The following is a 20,293-nucleotide window of genomic DNA, read 5'->3' as shown; positions in this document are numbered from 1 at the left end:
CTTCTTTTACTCAAATGGATTAAGTTCACAGTACTCATTTGGATTAGTTTCTGAACTTAAATGGTTTGTTGCAATCGGTTTCCTCAAATGGTTTGAGTTACCTTAACTTTTGGGGTTTTACAGTGTTGGGAAAATGCAACATTTCAGTTCTGACAACATTTATTTAACCAACAGATGCAATCCCTACTGAAAAAAACAGCTTAAACCAGCCTAGGCTGGTTGGCTGGTTTTAGCTGGTTGGCCAGCCTGGTTTAGCTGGTTTCCAGCCATTTCCAGCCTAGTCTTAGCTGGTCAAGCTGGAAAATGACCAGCTAAATCCAGCTAAAACCAACTTGACTAGCCTGGCTTAAGCTGAACATAGCTGGTCTTGGCTGGGCTCCCAGTCTGGCTAGGCTGGTCAAGCAGCTAAGACCAGGCTGGAAATGGCTGGAAACCAGCCTGGAAATGGCCAAAACCCCTCTAAAATCAGGCTGGTCAACCAGCCAACCAGTCTAGGCTGGTTTAAGCTGTTTTTTTCAGTAGGGATGCAATTTAAATCATAACAAAAACAGGCAGGTACAAACATTTGGGCACCCCAACAGAATAATAAAATCAATCTTTTGTACAGCCACCTTTTGCTGAAATAACAGCCTGTAGACACTTCTTACAGTCAAATATAATTCCCTGAATTCTTGCTGAAGGCATTTTGGGCCATTTTTCCTTACAAAATTTCTCCAATTCAGTCAGGTTTGATGGGTGTCAAGTATGAACAACCCTTTACATATCAATCCATAGATTTTTAATTATGTTCAAGTCTGGGAACTGGGATGGCAATTCTAGAACATTGTATTGTATCTGAGCCTGAGTTCCTTTGGTAGATCTGGAAAACTGTGCTTTGGGTCATTGTCCTGCTGAAACATCCAACCCTGTTATAACCTCAGCCTCTTGACTGATATCTTGAACATTGTTCTTCAGAATCTGCTGATACTGGGTGGAATTCATGCGACCTTTAACTCTGACGAGGTTTCCAGTACCTGTGCTTGCCACACATCCTCACAACACGATGGATCCTCCACCATATTTTACAGCAGGGACCATGTTCTGAAATGCTGTGTTCTTTTTCCACCATGCAAAACGCCTATGGTTGTGGCATCTGTGCACCGTATATTTTTCCAAAATGATTCAGTCTTGTTCAGATGAGCTTTTGCATAGGTCAAACGACTCTTCTTGTTGTGGAATGCAGAAAAGTCTTCCTCTGCATCACCTTCCATTGAGCTGATCTTTGTGTGCTGGACTGTGGAACAATCTACAATAACATTGTTCTGTGGTTTGTCTGTGACTATTCTAACCATTCTTCACCTTTGCCTTTCAGATATTTGTCTTGGTCTAGCACATCTTACCTTCACAAGAACTGTTCCTGTGGCCTTCCATTTTCTTACTATATTTCTGACTGTGGAGATACAGACTACAAACCTTTATGATAACTTTTTGTATCCCTCTCCCAATTCATGTTGGTGAATTATTCTAGTTTTCAGGTCATTAGGAAGCTCTTTTGAGGTTCCCATGTTGCTACTTCCAGATTCACAATAAGGAGAAGCACAACTAGCAATCAGCTCTTAAATATCCTTTTTTATGATTGATGGCATCTGTTAAGGTTTACTGAGTCACTTAAATATTTTTTGTTGTTGTAACCAATCGACATTAAGTGACTACAGGTTTTGTAATCGACACAAAAGAGAGGGTGCCCAAAATTTTACGTAACCTATTTTTTAGTTTGCACTTAATTTCAAACATCTCAATGCTGCTACACTACGTATTTCTGTCTGAAAAATATGACATTATCTAGCTTTCTCTAGAAACCAAATAGCATTTCACTGTGGTCTTCTCTTATAAAAAAAAAAAAAAAAAAGCACGTTATTATGCAGCCTTGGAGGGGTGTCCAAATTTTTGCATAAAACTGTATCAAATTTTTTTTTTCAACTGATGTTTAGCCACATATACATTGAAATATTACAGACATTTATATACACAAACATATAACAGATGTATGGACATTTTTTTGAAACCACAGATGACTTGCTTTTCAGCTTTAAAACCTGATAGTCATACAAAGTATGTTCAGATACACTCTTTGGAGCAGCTAAAGTAGAGAGATGCAGTTTTTATGTCTGATAGAGTTGAAATGTCTACCTGTTTCTGTCATATTCAAGCACATGATGAGTGATCTCCCAGCTTTAAAGGGATTGAAACAGAATATTTCTCCTAATTTGCACATCCTCAAGTGGCTCCAAACCCATAAGTCTTTCATTCATCTTTGAAACTCAAATGAGGATATTTTAAAGTGAAACCTGAGAGATTTCAGTAACTTCATTGAAAGTCGATGCAGCGTAAAATTTCAAGATTCAAAAATTTAATAATAAAACGAAATCATGTGCAGCAAGCACGCATGAATGAGCCTCGGTTTACCAAAAAAATTCAAATCAACTTTAGGCACGGTTAAAACTATTGACACCCTTGGTAAATTTGAGCAAGGAAGGCTGTGAAAAATCGACGTACTTTTGATTAAAAATTCCTCAAAAATCTAACATTTCACTGAAATACTATCTAAAACTGGAAGTACAGTAAGTGCCGTTGTGAATTAACCTAAAAGAAGATGCACATTGCATGAGTATTAACACAAAATGGGTTACTGATCACAATCGTAAGCTCCTGCTATTGCAGTCCCAGTTCTCCAACCTGTAAAAAAAAAAAAAAATAAGCAGGAGCAAAATTATTTCAAGGATGCAGAAAGTACAAAATGGTCTCTGATCTCTTTCCAGGTATTCTCCAACCTTCAACCCCTTCAGGTATTATATAATAAGAGTCTGTCATCTGGGAAAAAGGAGGTTTCATAAAAGCATTGAATAAAAATACGGCAATAATTTTGGCCAGTGTGTACTGATAAGAAAACATTTTGTTGGTAGTTTGTAGCAATTTTTTTGTTTGTTTGCTTTTACAGAAACATAAAAAGCATAAACAAAGATGATGTATTTTTACAGCCTTCTTTGCATAAATTTACCAATGGTGCCATTAATCTTGAGCAAGGCCATTTCTTTAGAAACCTTGGAAGAAACTGCTCAGTGCATATGGAGTTTTTTTTACAATGTCATCATGAATCTTTTGAAGCATGAGCGGTTTGGTAGAATAAAGAAATGATATTTCTCAGAATATAAAAATACCCACACTTGTGTTTCAGATATGAATGAAAGTTGTATGAGTTTGAGATATCACAACGGTGAGTAAAGGATAAACCATCAACTATCAGCTAGTTCTTCCATTCTGTTTAGATACACTACGTAGACCAGTGTTTCCCAACCGTGTTCCTGGAGGCACACCAACAGTACACATTTTCATTCTCTCCCTAATCAAACACACCTGAATCAACTTATCATAACATCACTCCAACACCTGAAGTTAATGGGTCAGAAAAGGGAGACATCCAAAATATGTACTGTTGGTGTGTCTCCAGGAACAGGGTTGGGAAACACTGACGTAGACTACACTAATAAATATCTGTAAAGTTTCCATATTTTGTGATTCATGTTTTTATTTTACACCCCCCCCCTCTCTTATTTATGATTTTGAATAGCATTATGGGACATTGATCTTTTTTCCTACAATTTTTAATCTTGAAAAGTTAAAAAAAGTGACTTATATTGACATTTTTAACAGTTTAAAGTGAAGTATTGAGTAACAATACAAAAACCTTGTAATAAACTGCCAGTATATTTTCTGTTATTTTACAGACTTAATTCTATATATTATTTCTTATAAATTATATTACTAAAATGTCAATAAAAGTCACTTTGTTAAACTGTTGAATTTGAACATAAAAGTTTGCATAATGCAATTCACAACCGTAAATAAATGGAAAACACTTGTGAATAATAAAATATGGAAACTGTTAACAGATGTTTTCTGTGGTCTTAAAAGATTAGTCATAATTTGTTAACAAACACATGCACCTGTAATTTTAAAATGCAAAGACCCTTTCTCGAAGATTTTACACAATCTATCAGACAAAAGTTAGTTCATTTTGCCATTTCAATGCAACATGGGCTTTTTATCAGTAATGGGCAAAAATACATTGAAATGTATATTAAAATAAAATACCAAATACCTCAGTTTTATAAGTATAAAAAAAACTACAAAATACAGCAGCCACATATGTATCAAAATAAAATACTGTATTTTGTATTTTAAAAAATACAACAAGATACTTTTACAAAGGAGCATGAAATTTCTTCGCAAACCTTCTATCAATGGGCCTATTCAATCAATCCCTTCACCATTAAACTCACTTAGTAAAGTAAACAATGTTTGATAACTACAGCTTTTCTCTGAGCAAGTTTATTTCAGCTTCTCTGCCAACTCATTCACCTCTACTCCTGTCGATAAGGAGGTATTCATAAACTTTTGTTTTTCTTTCATTTTAGTATACATTTTGTACAGGTTTCATACAGAATGTTCAATCTTAAAGATGATCTCTTTTCATCACTGTAAAAAACATGAAATCTCTTCATTGTGTTTCTATCCATTGCATGTCTAGCAAACTTGACACCACCGCTTAACTTACATTTTAAAATGATGATATATCGGGTATTCATTTTTTGGTCATATAATTTTAATATTTTAATTAGGGCTGTCAAATGATTACAAAAATTAACTAATTAATTAATAACTTTTTTTGTAATTAATCATGATTAATCACAAAACGTAATTAGTCATGATTAATCACAAAACACCTTATTTATTACAGAAATAAAAACACATGCCTGTAAGTACCACGCACAGACACAGACACAGACACACAGACACACACACACACACACACACACACACACACACACACACACACACACACACACACACAAACACACACACAAACACAAACACACAAACACATACAGACCCACAGACACACAGACAGACACCCACACAGACACAGAAAACGCGCGCGCAGTACAGCGCACCCAGTGAGCAAGGGATCCCTTCAGATTCATCAACACCCACGATCGCGTTCATCAAATTAGCTTAAACTAAGCGTTCTAAAGTATGGCTGTATTAACAAGCAAGGATTCCGACACAGCAACGTGAAGCAGACGCTTTACAAAAGTTGCTTGTAGGGGGGAAACACGTCAAATGTGTTATGAAATGTGAGGGCTCATAGAAGCAGCTTAAAGGCAGAGAAATGGGCTGTCTTTGACAGCTTGTGACTTCATCTGCCACTTTCACTGAGTACATTTACATGGACACCAATACTGCGCTTTTATGATTAAGATAATACTGATTAAGAGTCTACCATGTAAGCAGCCATTTTTGATTACCTTAAGGGATCACGCGAGTCCCAAAATGTTGAGGTTTTTCTTTCTGTTCGCCGTGCTTTATCAAATTCCATTAAAACATCCTGAATGAGAGTGAACTGCAGTTAAAGTCTAAAGATTAAAAATTAAACACCCGAGATTGCATGAAACTCTGGAGGAAACGCAGAATAGCCTGATGATGCGACATTAACTGTTTTATGCTGAAACTTTCCTTCTAAAAGCACGTCCTTGGTCTTATCCAAATTTCTTTGCACGTTAAACACACGCAGGGCCAGAGCAAGCTGAACTGGCGCTATAGGCAAATGGCAATCACGCCGCCCTCAACCCAAAAGTGACCGGTTCGCGGATGAAAGTGAGGACCGTGAGGGAGGGGGTGTAGCGGATGAAAGTGAGGACCGGGGGCCGCCTAGGTCACCTCTATGCATGAGCCGTCCCTGAACACACGTCGGCCACAACAGGGAAAAAAAAAATCTGCAACTGCGTTATTTGCGTTATTTTTTTAACGCATTCAAATTAATCAAATGCGTTAACACACTAATTTTGACAGCCATGGTTTTTATAAATAATATTTTTTTTATCAGCTACTGGCATTTGAAACAGCCAATGAAGTATTGTAGGTATTGCCACTGTAGGACTTATTTTTATGTTGTCTTATTGTCTTGGCATCTACATTCACAATCCATCCAAAACTACTATCATTTGTGCAGTTTACTCATTTTCCCAAGAGTTTTTCAGTTATTGCTTAACTGGAAGTGTCTCAGTTTACCCCCTTAGTGAGCACCAGTACACAGTCTTTAGGTGTTTTTTTATTTCTAAATTTCCTTTGCAATTCCACCTGCAGCACTGAGACTGAGAATGATTATCTGTTGTAGGCTCCAAATTCCTGTTTTTGGACTAATATTTTATTCCATCTCATTTCTTAAGCAAAGATGCTAATGCATTGTACACTATACGACCATTACATATTACTGGTCTGAGCATTGTGCAGTATATTATTTTAAATTATTGTGGACTTGCTCTCAAATATACCCCTGCCGTTTGTCTGTTATTTTCTTTATTTGCATTGCATATTTTCTATCTATACTCCAAGCATTCACCACCTTCTTCAATATTAATCAATATCTCAAGCCTAGGCAAATAACAGAGAAAGTATCAATCTGAGGCCTCATTTTTAAGATGCCCTCATGTACTGTACACATCTTACAAAGTATTTTACAGTATATTAAAAATACTAAAATACAAGATACTAAAAATACTAAAGTAGTTTGATACAAAATATTAAGCCATTTCAATAAACCCTATCAAATACAAATGACAAAATACTATTTTGTATTTGAAATACGAATTTGAAATACTTGTATTATAAATACTGCCCATTATCATACACGCTTCATACTTAAAGATTCTTAGGAGAAAATGAATGCTATGGGGCAGTATAGAACCAATAACTTTTGTTCCACTAATTTTACGCTAAGAGACATTTTATCAACGAATAAAGGATTATTTATACCAAATAAATACCACAAAACAACTTAAAGTGTCTATCAGAATCGGATACATTTAAATAACATTTAAAAGTATTAAATAATAAAACTAATCTATATATGTATGTGTATATGTAATCTTACATATGCTTGAATATTGATTGCCTATTCAAATATCCATAATTTCAAAACTGAAAAAAAAGTTAAAATATAATATCAAGTGGTGAAAATGTAAGCTTTTACTCCCACTTATTCTCTTATTTTATTCTTGCAGAGCACACTTCCTGAAAGGATGATTGTGGATCATTATGTAATTACTTTTGACTAATTTAGGGATTAATTTGGATTGGAGTGTTTAGATAGCTATTACGGTACAGAGTTTACAAACAAGGTATTAAATAATAAAACTAATCTACTGAATCCAGGTAGAGCAACTTACAACATGTATATCTGCTAATATATATATATAATTAAAATACAGTAATAGAGATTTATATGAGCTCAAGATTATAAAAATCTTTTTACTTATATCTTAAAGGGTTAGTTCACTCAAAAATGAAAACTCTGGTCCTTATATCATTTCAATCCTCTGAGACCTGAATCAATAACTTTTTTCCACTAATTGTACACTAATGAGACATAATATCAACAAATAAAGGATTATTTACACCAAATAAATACCACAAAACAACTTAAAGTGTCTATTAGAATGAAATACATTTGCTTCACCTTTCTATTTCCATATGGACAACACACTGGCATGATCAGAACTGTTTAAATCAGTAACAAGGTTGATAGTTTTACTATTCACTCAAGACATTATTTGCTTGTTCCTCCAGGTCATTACAATTACACAGTGGCCATTAGAAAGACTGCTTATTACATAATTTTGATTATTGCTCACCTATACAAATACCAAGCAGAATCTCACAACTGAAAAGTTAAAATATAAGATAAACTGGGGAAAAAAATAAGATTTTACCTGCTTATTCTTATATTTTATTTTTTGCAGAGCACAGTTCCCGAAAGGATGATTGTGGATCATTATGTAATTACTTTTGACTAATTTAGGGATTAATTTGGATTGGAGTGTTTAGCTTTTATGGTTGCAGAGTTTACAAACAAGGTATTAAATAATACAACTAATCTTCTGAATCCAGGCAGAGCATCTTACAACATGTATATCTGCTAATATATACAGTATAATGGAAATACAGTAATAGAGATTTATATGAGCTCATGATTACGCAAAACTTTTTTTACATATATATTCAAGGGTTAGTTCACCCAAAAATGAAAATAATTGTTATTAATTATTCACCCTCATGTTGTTCCAATCTCCCTGAGACCTTTAGTCTTGTTCATAACACAATTTATGATATATTAGATGAAATCCAAAAGCTCTCTCATTCTCCATAGACAACAATGGACACTAGGTGTTTAATGACCAGAAAGGAAACAAAAACATTATATTCAATATATAGTCAATATATTTAATGTCACTTCAGTAGTTCAACTGTAATCATATTAAGATTTTTTTTACGGAGCTTCACATTAGGGCTGGGCGATATGGCAAAAATGCAATCTTGGTAGTTATTTTCCATACGTTAACGATATATATTTCAATATAAGTTGTATATGCTTCCATATTTAAAAGAGTACCCCAACAATGACTAAAGCCACAAAAATTAGAGGGTCCATAAATGACATAACATATTTTCGGCCGATACATTTTTGGTGGCTGAAAATTCGGTACATCTCTTATATCAACACACTTTTAGATTCCCATTGTTGTACATTTCTGCTGTGTGATTGGCTCTTAATCAATATAGGGTAAAAAAAAGTCCAGAGCTTATAATTTGTACTGACATAAATTTGATGGCGATTTTATATGATATCGTTTATCGGCCCAGTGCTACTTCACATGATTAAAGTTGAACCTGGAATGCTCTGATGTTCCTTTCCTGGACTTTGAACATCTTGTAAACATTGCTGACTATGGAAAATGAGAGAGCTCTCTGATTTCATCTGCAATATCTTAATTTGTGAAGATGACCTAATGTCTCAGAGGGATTGGAACGACATTAGGGAGAACAATTAATAAATTAAAATGTTTGTGTGAACTAACCCTTTTAGGAAAGATTCATATAGTAAGTAAAACAAATAATAATAATAATTCTTACCGCATCTTTTTCCGGGTTGCACACCTTCACCCACATGATGTGGTCCAACAGCCAATCAATGGGCTTGTCTTTGTAAAACATTAGCATGAACTCCACGATCAGCGGCAGGTCTAATGACTTGAACATTTTACCTAAAAAGAGGAAAAGAGATTCATGAAAATCACACACACAAGACTAATAACATCAGCAGAAACACATTCACCCTGAGGGAGGTTTTCAGGGCAAACTGGACTGGAGTGAAAAATCTAAACTCATATAGATTTGGACTTTCAACAAGGATTTAGACAGGAAACTCGAGGGAGGAAAGATGAAGAGTGAAAAATATTTAATGAATTCAAAGAGAAACGGTGCTCTGAGATTAATTACATTTTCATATTAACGATTCAAGGCTTTTTTTTTTACTAGGGAAGAGCAGCAAATAACTACATATTCTTCATGAATGTAACATTTTTCTTAAAACATGAGATTAATTCAATTCATCAAGTGAAATAAGATCAGATTCGGCAGGAAGGATGTTACTCTTCTCCATTGCAGCCGTTTTTATTGGCTTCTAATTAAGTTTTTAGGTCACAGAGGATCTGATGTGGCCATTTCTGCTTGCCTAGGGCAAAACTCCAGCCAGTAAATCAATTCATTTTTGATCCTCTGCAATAGAAGTGACATCTGTTTTTATGCATTATGAATTACAGAGTGACATCAACCACAGGACGGCATCTCACACAGAGAAATCCTGGCTCTCCGATGTCAAAACACATCAGCTGCTGATCTATTCATCCAACAGATTAGGTTTCACGGACATGTTTGTCTGGAAAAGCATACTACTGTAGTCTTTACTATGCATATTGTGTCTGAACAATTCGGATGGGTATTTTAACCCACAATGCACTGTACATGACATGACCTGACAAAAGTTAAAGATGCCATAAAATGAAAATCTCGTTATACCTAGGCATAGCTGGACGATAAGAGTTCATTACATGGAAATGACAAACAGCAAGCCACAAACACTTTTTCCTCATTCTCATGTAAATCAAGGGAAAGTAAATACCCAGTCAAAACAGGCCAATTAGAACAAAACAAAATTCAGACTCTGATAATTGTTGGCCTGATACAGTTTTAAAAATTTCGATCCCACTTTATTTTAAAGGTGCAGTATGTAAGTTTGACACCTAATGGTTGAACTTGGTATTGCACTCCTTGATTAAACACATTTTCACTCGGCTCCTCCTCTGAAGCAGGTTGCCACATTGACGTGAGTATGCCTGACTACCGCGCCTAAATGCTGATTTAAGGCCGATTTGAACCGTTTTTTAATTAAAAGCAACAGCATGCTATAGATAACTAAGCAGTTTTGTCCTAACCAACACCTGAAATTTCTCTTTTAGAAACGGCTTCTATTTAACACAGCTGAACGACAGGATAAATGACAATAATCACTTTAAGTATCCCTCATGTGCTTCAGTGTTAAATGCTAACCATGGGAGATCAAGTGCCATTTTACATGAAATTTATTGCCATATAAACTGAAAAAAATTATTCAAAGATGATTCCTTGGATTTACTCAATTTTTTTTTACGTTAAGTGGTTGTAAACAATTTATTTGGGCTGAATTTAAACAAACAAATTGAGTTGAGCATAATTAAATTTAATTAGTTTGTTTAAATTCAACACAAATAAATTGTTTGCAAAAGTTTTGCATGCAACACTTTTTTCGGTGTACTGAAAGCAGCAGCAGACACTGTAATTTACCTCAGATCATGAAAATAAAATCAACCATGTGAAACTGAACTTTAGAACTGTGTAAGCCAACACATATCAGTGATTCAGCATCTACATTTAATAATGTTAAAGTGGTTTATTATGTATAATTTGATTATGAACCTTACCATTTCGTTAGGATGCAGTGAGAGCACTATTCTGTGCTTCTGAATGGCTATATTTAAATTTCTGTCGTGTTTCGTCTGGTGCAAACACCAAATTGCTTATCACTGCAAATCTCATCACGTAGCATGTTATAAGGACACAGAGTTACGATGTAACCTGCTCACCTAATGTTTACGTTTAGAATATTTATGCATTATATTATTTGCTAATTAACACCGGAGGTCACATTTTGGTCACGGACGCATGTTTTGAGAGTCTTTCTGACTGACTGAATGAATGAAATACTTTGTTTTCCACAAAAGCAACCTGGGGTGCTGAAATGGAATTGGCTAAATTGGCATTGAGAGAGTTAAATGACCAAAACAAAGACTGACGTTCCGGCACGGAAAGCACATTTTCAAAGCACAATAACTGACTTTAGCATTGTTTTAAAGATAAACAATAATGTTCAGTTACTGTAGCATGTTTTTTAAATATCTGCAAACATATTACAGTATTTTCATGCTTTAAAATAGTCGAAAAACTTATATACAGCACATCAAAATATAAATGCAATATACTTAACGTGTTAATAATGTATTGGAGAACAGTTCTGGTTCTCTTGAGGTGAGATATGGGTTGGGATAGAAAAAGGTTTGTTGGTATGGGCAAGTTTAACTGTAAATATAAGTTTAGATATCAATATAAATGTAATTACAAAAAATTATTTTTTTTAGATGTACATTCAGGCATTTAATCAAGTATAAGTACAATGTAAAAATGTATTTACTAAATACGTACACTGTATCGAATGGCTAATTTTAGTTTAAGTACACAGTAGTTAAGGCCACTTAATATAAAGTGGGACCAAAACTAGAGAGCAGAACACAAAGAATTGGAACAAATGGCACCAAATTGCATGATATTCCTATTATTTTTTACATTTAATACCCATGTAATATATAAATAACACATTGGCTGAAGCATCACGCATGCTACACATAAAAACATCTAATTATGTTACAATTCAAAGGCAAATACACATTCTGCCACTATTTTACTTTACTACACTCTTTGAAATAAAGGTATAAAACCTGTCACTGGGGCAGTACCTTTTCACAGGTACTAGTTTGTACCAAGTGTGTCTCACGTCTCCTTTGGAGTGAAGGTCCCGGCCGTTAGATAGCCCCCTGTGGGCTGGCTGCAGTACAAGTCATAAAGCCCTCCTCCTTCATGTTAATGAACGAGACTTAAGCCCAAATAAAAAAATAATTAATTACACTTGCAATAAAATTTCCCGAAAGATGTTTTTGGTCAATTAAGGCACTGGTGATCATGCTGACATAGGTGCAGATCTTCATTTTTATAAAGAGTATGTTTTTAGCGAGTAATATAATGCTATAAAAACGGGACGTGTCATTGTGATTGACAGTATCTCTAAACAGTCTGTCTGAGCTTTTAGAGGAGACTGAAGTGTTATTATTTGAGTTCTGTGTTACTTTATCATGATAAAATGAGTTCAGTGGTAAACTATACTTTCTGACCTACAGGATCTGGTGGAACACTGTTTATTCAGTAAGGTCAGGGCTTTATCAGGCTTTAATAGTTTGCTGATACACACCTAGCCATGATGGGGAAAATACAGGTGATCGCTACCTAGCAGTAATTCTCTTTATGGGTCTGAAATAATAATTAGGAAGACAAAACTAATGTTAGCCTATCTCCACATTGATCTCCTGTAATGTTACTTGAACTTGACTTACAGGACGTCTCTGACATTTTGAGTTTTGGTATGTTATTGAGTTAATCTACTGAATTTCTAGAAACAGAATCTTACATAACAAATAGAGCTGTAAATGTTATATATTATTAATACACATTATGTATCGTTGGATTTTTATTCGAAAAAACACCTACTAAACATTCAAATGAAGGTAAATTCCTATTTTCCAGATATTAAGGCATGGTATAAACCAAATATAAACAGAGGCAAAAAAAAAAGATAAACAATATACAAGAGATGTTGCAGCAGCTGATATCAGGCTTATATTATAGACATCAGTTGATGTATTAATACTGCTAAGTTTATTGTACAAATTGACAAGGATTATTTTATATAGCAGGGATGGGATGTGTAAATATCCTGTTGATATTTAGAAATCTTGCTGTGTTTACATATTTGAAATGCACAATTTTTTCCCGCATGGCAAATAGCTGTCCATGATGTGTATATTTTGGGTCCTGTTGATTGGTAATTAAACGTAAAAACTTTCCTAAAATGTATGTCTTGGTAACAAGTTATTATTCATATTTTACACGTGATATTTCAACCCCTATGAAGATAATAAATACCAACAGCCCATTATAAAAAAATTATTTTTGTGCTCATATCTGAGTCTAACTCTGGCTAGAGTGTATGAAAGATCGTTTATTTCTGCAGTCCAACAAATATAGTTTTAATAAATTATTAAGAACAGCTTACGTCACACAGTTTTAATAAATCGCATATTATTACGTGTTTTTAAATGCAAGTGCTTATATTTATATTAGCGAGCCTTTGTTACAGTGCAGATACCGGCGGTCAAGTGAGAAGTTCATGGGCGTGGTTGATTTGACGTACAAGCGTTTGGTTGGCTTTATTCCGTGGCTCTGCCTCTGGCTCCATCTAGTAGTCCCTTCTGCGCATGCCCAGGCTCCAATTTCAGCAGTCTTTTGCAACAGCTTGTGCCAGTCATAAGATGTTTTGCCTTCAAAACGTTCAATGGGAAAAGGCGCTGTTGCGTCGTCCATATTTTTTACAGTCATTGTTTTGTACCAAAAAGATCCACATTGGTACTTTCAAGGTAGTTTTTAGTACTTTAAAACTTAGTAGCTACCAATATGTACTTTAGGTACAAACCCAGTGACAGTGTGTTTGTAAAATAGTTGCTAGCACACAATATACTGTACACATCTCCATGTGGAACATCCCAATTCATTGTAGTCAATGCTGCCTGTCTTTGATTACTGACCACAAGACAGTACAGCTGCATTGCTAAAGTTTGACAAGGAGGCTGATGCACTATGCATTTCAGATGGATCTTGGTCCATATACTGTACAATGCTCATAAATAAGCTCTATGTCTATTTAAAATTATACTGTACAGTTAATTTGAATGGATTTAATAGCAGGTCTAGTATAGCATAGTGAGCAGTTCGACGATCTGAAGACTAGTTTAGTATCATCAGCAGGATCACTCACCAGTGCATAACCCACCCACAGGCTAACATTGACCATTAGTGCTGGAGTATTGATCTGACACACACACACACATGCGTGCACACACACTAAATGAAAACACAAAGTCAAACCGAACGCAGCCCAGGCACAATTATTTAAGATCAATAATTAATTATAATAAATAATTCAAAATAAATAAATGTATAAAATGGCAATAAACTCCTGATAGATTTTTTTATGGCGCAGAGAGATTACAAGCCCTGTGAGCGCCTTTGCTTTTAGACGTTATGATATCTTCAGCTTTCCATTTCTGAAAAACTTTGGCAGTTATTCAAGGTTGTGTGTGTAATAAATGTTCTCAGTCTCGAGAGCATGCGCTGGTTCACCTTCACATCGTCCCTGAGAAGTGTGACAGCTGCTCACGCAAACACACACACACACACACACACACACACACACACACACACACACACACACACACACACACACACACACACACACACACACTTGGTAAATCTACAGGGAAACAGTCTTATCTGAAATAGTCAAATCAGTATTCACCTCCACATGGAAGCTGCCCTCAGTCTGTTTGTCTTTCTTTCTCTCTGAAATAAATGAGTACATTATAACAGGTGTGAGGGATCTTTAACTCTATTACTCGCTGACTTAATGAACGCTTTCTTTTCTTGTGATGGTACGGCAATTTTGCCTGCAGTTCTTCTTTGATCATGCAAAATCAAAACTGACCATATAGTATTTTATTTCTTAAAAGATTTATTTCTTCCAAGGCCAGACTCACAAAAGATTAAGATAAAGGCTTTTTAACTGGTGTTTTCTTTATTTTTTTCTTAAGAAGTAAAGATTTTTTTAAATTGGACTAATTGGATATATTATATGAAACTAGTAGGGCTAATATGTCTTCATATTTTTTTTTTACCTAAAATGGTTCAAAATGTATGAATATTTTGCTAGCACACATTGTTAGTTTTAAGGTAAACAACTGATGAGTGCAAGTTTATAACTCCAAAAAACAAATTATAATAATTTTTAAAAATCTTCAGTTTTTCCACTTACAAAGTCCACCATAAAAATACCAAATGCACCATGGTGTGACACAACTGACTCTTAAAGGGGATGGGAGATGTGACTCTGATTGGTTTAATACACAATATGTTCAAATCATAACTCATAAAGAGAGTAAGTACAATCTTGTTAGACTATGCACTGAGGTCGCTGAGCATATTTTTACTAGGGTTGGGTATCGTTTGGGTTTTTTTGATATCGGTGCTAAATCGATACTTTTAAATTATACCGGTGCCAAAACGGTGCCTGAACCAATACTTTTTAGCCACAAAATTATGGTGAATGACTCTAGAAAAATCTTTTATTTAACAAAATCTTTTTAAAAATTATTTTAATAGAACAATATAATTTAAGATTAAAGTAAACATCAATTCATATTTTATATATTTGAATTACATGAATATATTTTCTTTGATCATTTGTTGGTTAGCATGAATTTAAGATTTGCATCATGAAATTACATTAGCTTACTACTAACCTGTGGGGGTGCGGGCAGGGGCCACGTACTTTTGGGAGCACATTTTAACATATATATATCAAAAAATACTTAAATTATTCGAAGTCATTTTTTCATGCATCACTCTGCAGTCTTCATAAACAAGATAATTAAATAAATTAAACTCAATATAATATTCCTTGTTCATTTATTTCACAAGTAACTTTGTACTGTTGTAGGAATACACATTTCTAACATTCAAGTACATCAAGGCACATTGTTGCACGTGTAAACTTTAACAGATAGGCCAACAGTTGAAGTCAATTTATTTTGCCCTCCCATTCATTTAAAATAATGTTTCTGAAAATTTTCATAGTGTTTCCTAAATAAATAATTATTTTGCAGTCATAACAAGTCCTATTTCTTATTGTTTATTTCGTGAATAAAAGCAGTTTCTGATTAAAAAAAAATAAAAATTAAGGTCAGTATTATTAGCCTCCTTAAGAAATATTTACTGCATATTTTTGATATACACAACAAATCAGTTACAAAATATTTTGAACAATTATTTCAACTTTCATAGTTAACTGATTAAGTCTTTAAATAAGACTTTAATCTAAATAAAAGACTTTAAAATAGCCGAGGACTTCCTATATTAAAAGTGCTAAAATCGCTTTTGAAAACAGAAGTCTAATATCATCGACAACATTGGACATTTTGCTATTGTTTCACAACATGAACATGACTCAAGTTTAACTTCTGTCAATTTGGGCGTCAACTTCTGACGAATGCGGGGAACTGATGCACGCAGCAACGTCACAGAGAGAGCAAGTGCCGCGAAAGCAGAGGGAGCGAGTGCCCGAGGGAGCGATTGCACATGACACCTAGAGCACGCGAGAGAGTCATTTCTTTGCCTTTTTGAGCCCTCAAATGTGTCATTAAGTTTGGCATGTTTCCCCCTTACACGCAACTTTTATAAAGCACGTTGCTGTGTCAGAATCCCTGCTTGTAAAATACGCTTTAGAATGATTCGTTTAAGCAAATTTGATGAAAGCGATCATGCGTGTTGATCTAGAGTGTCGCTCTTGCTCACCGAAAACCAGGCTGAATGCGCTGTACTGCGCGCCTTCACTAAGCAACAATAACAATCGCCTGACATCGCCTGTCCGTATTCCTCAAAGTTGTTTAGAATTAAATGTGACACAACGCCTATGTGTGCCTTTGATGCACCCGTTGATGCTTCTTACGTCCTTGTCGCAGCACCAGTGGCACCAAAATTAGACACCGAAATTCATATGCTGATTTGATCCAGTACATACCGGTTACAAAGGTATCGGTGCTATAATGGCACCGGGTTTCGGTACCCAACCCTAATTTTTACATCCTTAAAATAACAAACGTGGATTCTGACATGCACCTAATGCTTTTGCGCTGAGCACTTTAGACTTTGCGCATAGATCGTTAAAATAGAGCCCTTAGGTTGATGCCAGTGAAAGATGAAAGAAGCGCAAAAATAAATCCCCACCCCCTACTCAATATTCAATCTCAGTTGTAAATGTCATATATACAGAGGTAATTATGTAGCAACTTCCCATTAATGAGAACTTTGAGAGAAATCTTCACAAACTATTACTGACAACAATATTCTTGACAGAATAATTTTAAATAGCTTCAACTTGTCTTAAACTCTCAAACACTTAATTGAGTTTTTTGGTTGTTTAATAAAGAGCTATTTAATTTTTTTTTGCTTATAACTACGACAATCTTTGGCAGTTTTCAGAACATCTATTTGTAATATACAGGATGCAAATATAGTTTTATCCATCTTGAAACTCTTTGAATATATTCATTAAATTGGCCTATTAACGCAAAGCAGAGTGCTGAACAATTAAAAAAAAAAAAGAGTTTGCACACTTATGCTTGCAAAAGTCATGACGTGTACTAGACCAGTGAATCCTTAGCGACAATCACTTATTTATTCACCTGGATAGCACCAAAGACTGTCACATTTTCATCACAGTAAAAAAGATGTTCTTAAGAAATTCTAATAATTATTAAATGAATGTAAAAGCAAGGTTTTTACTTCCACACAATTAGGATAATCACATGGGTTCACGATTTCCAACATACTTAATCTCACATCACATAACAATACAATGTAAGCAGCTTAAAGCTTAAGTTACATGTTCCTCCTATTTGCTTTTTTCTTTTTTTCTTAATAATACGACAATGATATTAACATGACAGTTAAGCACATTTCCCTTTCATAAAATCAGAGCAAACAAGTCAATTTCTAACACATGCACCCATAAATACTACGCCGGCTGAAAGTTACAGAAAAAGTAAACGCGTCAATTAAAATAGTAATTTTAAAATGTACATTATTATGCAAGATTCACAATCATAAGAACATTGACTGTGAATAAAATCTTTACGTTAAACGTAAATTTTAACAAAGGATAGTTCACACAAAACTCTGTCAACATTTACTCATGCTTTACTTGTTCCAAACCTGCTTGGCTTTTTTTTTATGTTGGACACAAAAGATGATATATACTGAAAAAAGCTGGAAACCTGTAACCTTTGACTTACTGTACGTAGATTTGTTTATCCTACTATGGAAGTCAATGGTTACAAGTTTTCATCTTTCTTCAAAAAAAAAATCTTCTTTAGTGCTTAACAGAATAAAGAAACCCATAAAAGGTTTGAAACCACTTGATGGAGAGTAAATTGTCAGTAAATTTTCATTTTTGCATGAACAATTCCTTTAAGCATTTCAATGAATTAAAACTGAATTGTGTGAAGGATTCCATCCATGTCATTAAAATCTCACTCTTGTCAGGCAACCCATAACTAACACAATTTTTTAATTTACTTGCCTTGATGACCAAAGTTAAAAGCCCTGCCTACTTTAATATCTTTCATAATATGAAAGTAATGTAGGATGTGAACACCATTTCACGCTGTCTTCAGTGTAATGAACTGTGGAATGAGGTTAAACCAGGTTTATCTGGTTTATGTTCCCATAAGCTCCTGCTGGCAGTTAACTGAACTACACCTTCTGGGAACAAAGGGCATTTCCTTTAAAAAAAAAGACACCTTAAAAAAACACTACAATGTGTAAAAGAGCCCCAGTTTATCATGATGTCAAATCTACCAGTGTGATTTACAGTTGGATTTCATACAGTATATCCCAGTTTGATGGGTTCTAATATCCAAACAAATACATTCTTCACTTTTAACTTCCTGATTAAAACGCAAGGTTTGCACACGGAAGGTACACGCAAATCACACAGGACGTGTTGCTCCACATTTTGAAAATACCAAGCAAATATATGCAACATATTGAAATATAGTGGTTTCGTGCATAGCAAAACACCTCAAACATATTTCTGAAGACATTCTCTTTACTTCTTTGGAAATCTGATTTACATGTACATCTGTTGATGCAAATCTGAGAGCTGCTGAATATGGAAGCCATTCGAGTATAGTGAACTGTCACGTTCAATAGACTAATTTGAGATGATTGAGTTTTTTAACATGGCGAGTTATTTAGCTGGAGACAAGACAAGATAATTTCTATAAATCTGTAATTAATTTGTACAAGTAGGAAAAGTGCGAAGGACATTTTTTACTAGTTTGAATCTCATAATTACAGACATTACACTTTGAAGGGTCACGCTTTTTTTGATTTTGTTGAATTTAAGTTACATTGCATCTACATGCCAACTAATTCTCATTAGATTATAAGTAGACTTTTAGGTTAGGGTTAGTGTAAGTTGACTTGTACTTGCAAAGTTTCTTATAGTCAGTTAAATGTCTGTTGAAGGAGCAGTATCAGCAATTATTAAGCAGGCAGTCTTCTGATACTCAAATGGACCATCAAAATAAAGTGTTACCATTTGAAGTGAGCCCAGCTAGTGAATAGATCCATACTAAAGTTAAGTGACATATTGGCACACAAATATAATTTGTGTTTGTTATATTTCTAATGGTATATAATCATGATTTTGCTCATTAGGGTATTTGAGTATACAAAGAGTATACACCCCTTCAAACGAAGATTTTTCAGGACCACACATTAGAAACCAAGGGGTGAGAAAATTTCCCAGAATACACCATCCACAGCTGCACCCGGAAGTAAGGAGATCCACAAATTAGTATTTTTAGTCATTATTATGGATTTTTATAACAAACAACCAAACACATGTTTTAATATATTCATAACCGCGTTCATGTTTTACCGTCATGCTTAAAAATACAAAAAAAAAAAAAAAAAAAAAAAAAAACGCTAATATAAAAACAGCAAAATTTCGCAATCTATAATGCCTAATAATAACTCCTGTACAGCAGCCCCACAACCTTCTTACACTCGATGACACTCGAATACCCTGTCAGAGAAGTCTAGTGGCTGTCAGTGAGTATTTTACAGTGTCTGGTATAATGTTAATGTTGTTTTTTGTGTTTACATAGATAAATATAGCCACTGTGTAAATACACATTATAGTTACGATCTTCAGCTCTGGGGAATAAACGGTTAAAGTTAATTTTCACAACAATACCACAGCCAACCGTGTGCTGTTTGTTCCTGTCATTTTTCTGATGATTGATACAATAACCTACACTGCAGCGCGGGAGTTGATGGCCATTTGCTATTGAAGGAAGGAGCAGCAGAGAGTTTT

At 34.6% G+C, this 20,293-nt stretch overlaps 1 protein-coding gene across 1 annotated transcript in view; it reads right to left on the bottom strand.

Annotated features, from left to right (window-relative positions):
- The window catches only part of mgat4b (alpha-1,3-mannosyl-glycoprotein 4-beta-N-acetylglucosaminyltransferase B), a 158,561-nt gene that overhangs the window by 38,676 nt on the left and 99,592 nt on the right, over positions 1-20,293 (bottom strand). Inside the window, exon 7 of the mRNA XM_056472938.1 lies at positions 9,010-9,140. Coding sequence (XP_056328913.1) covers positions 9,010-9,140 — 131 coding nt within the window. The remainder of the gene's footprint in view (positions 1-9,009; positions 9,141-20,293) is intronic.

Source organism: Danio aesculapii, chromosome 14, assembly GCF_903798145.1.
Source record: "Danio aesculapii chromosome 14, fDanAes4.1, whole genome shotgun sequence".
NCBI classification, from domain to species: domain Eukaryota; kingdom Metazoa; phylum Chordata; class Actinopteri; order Cypriniformes; family Danionidae; genus Danio; species Danio aesculapii.
The sequence above is the reverse complement of the archived record's forward strand: the minus strand, read 5'-3'. Positions and strand labels throughout refer to the sequence as shown.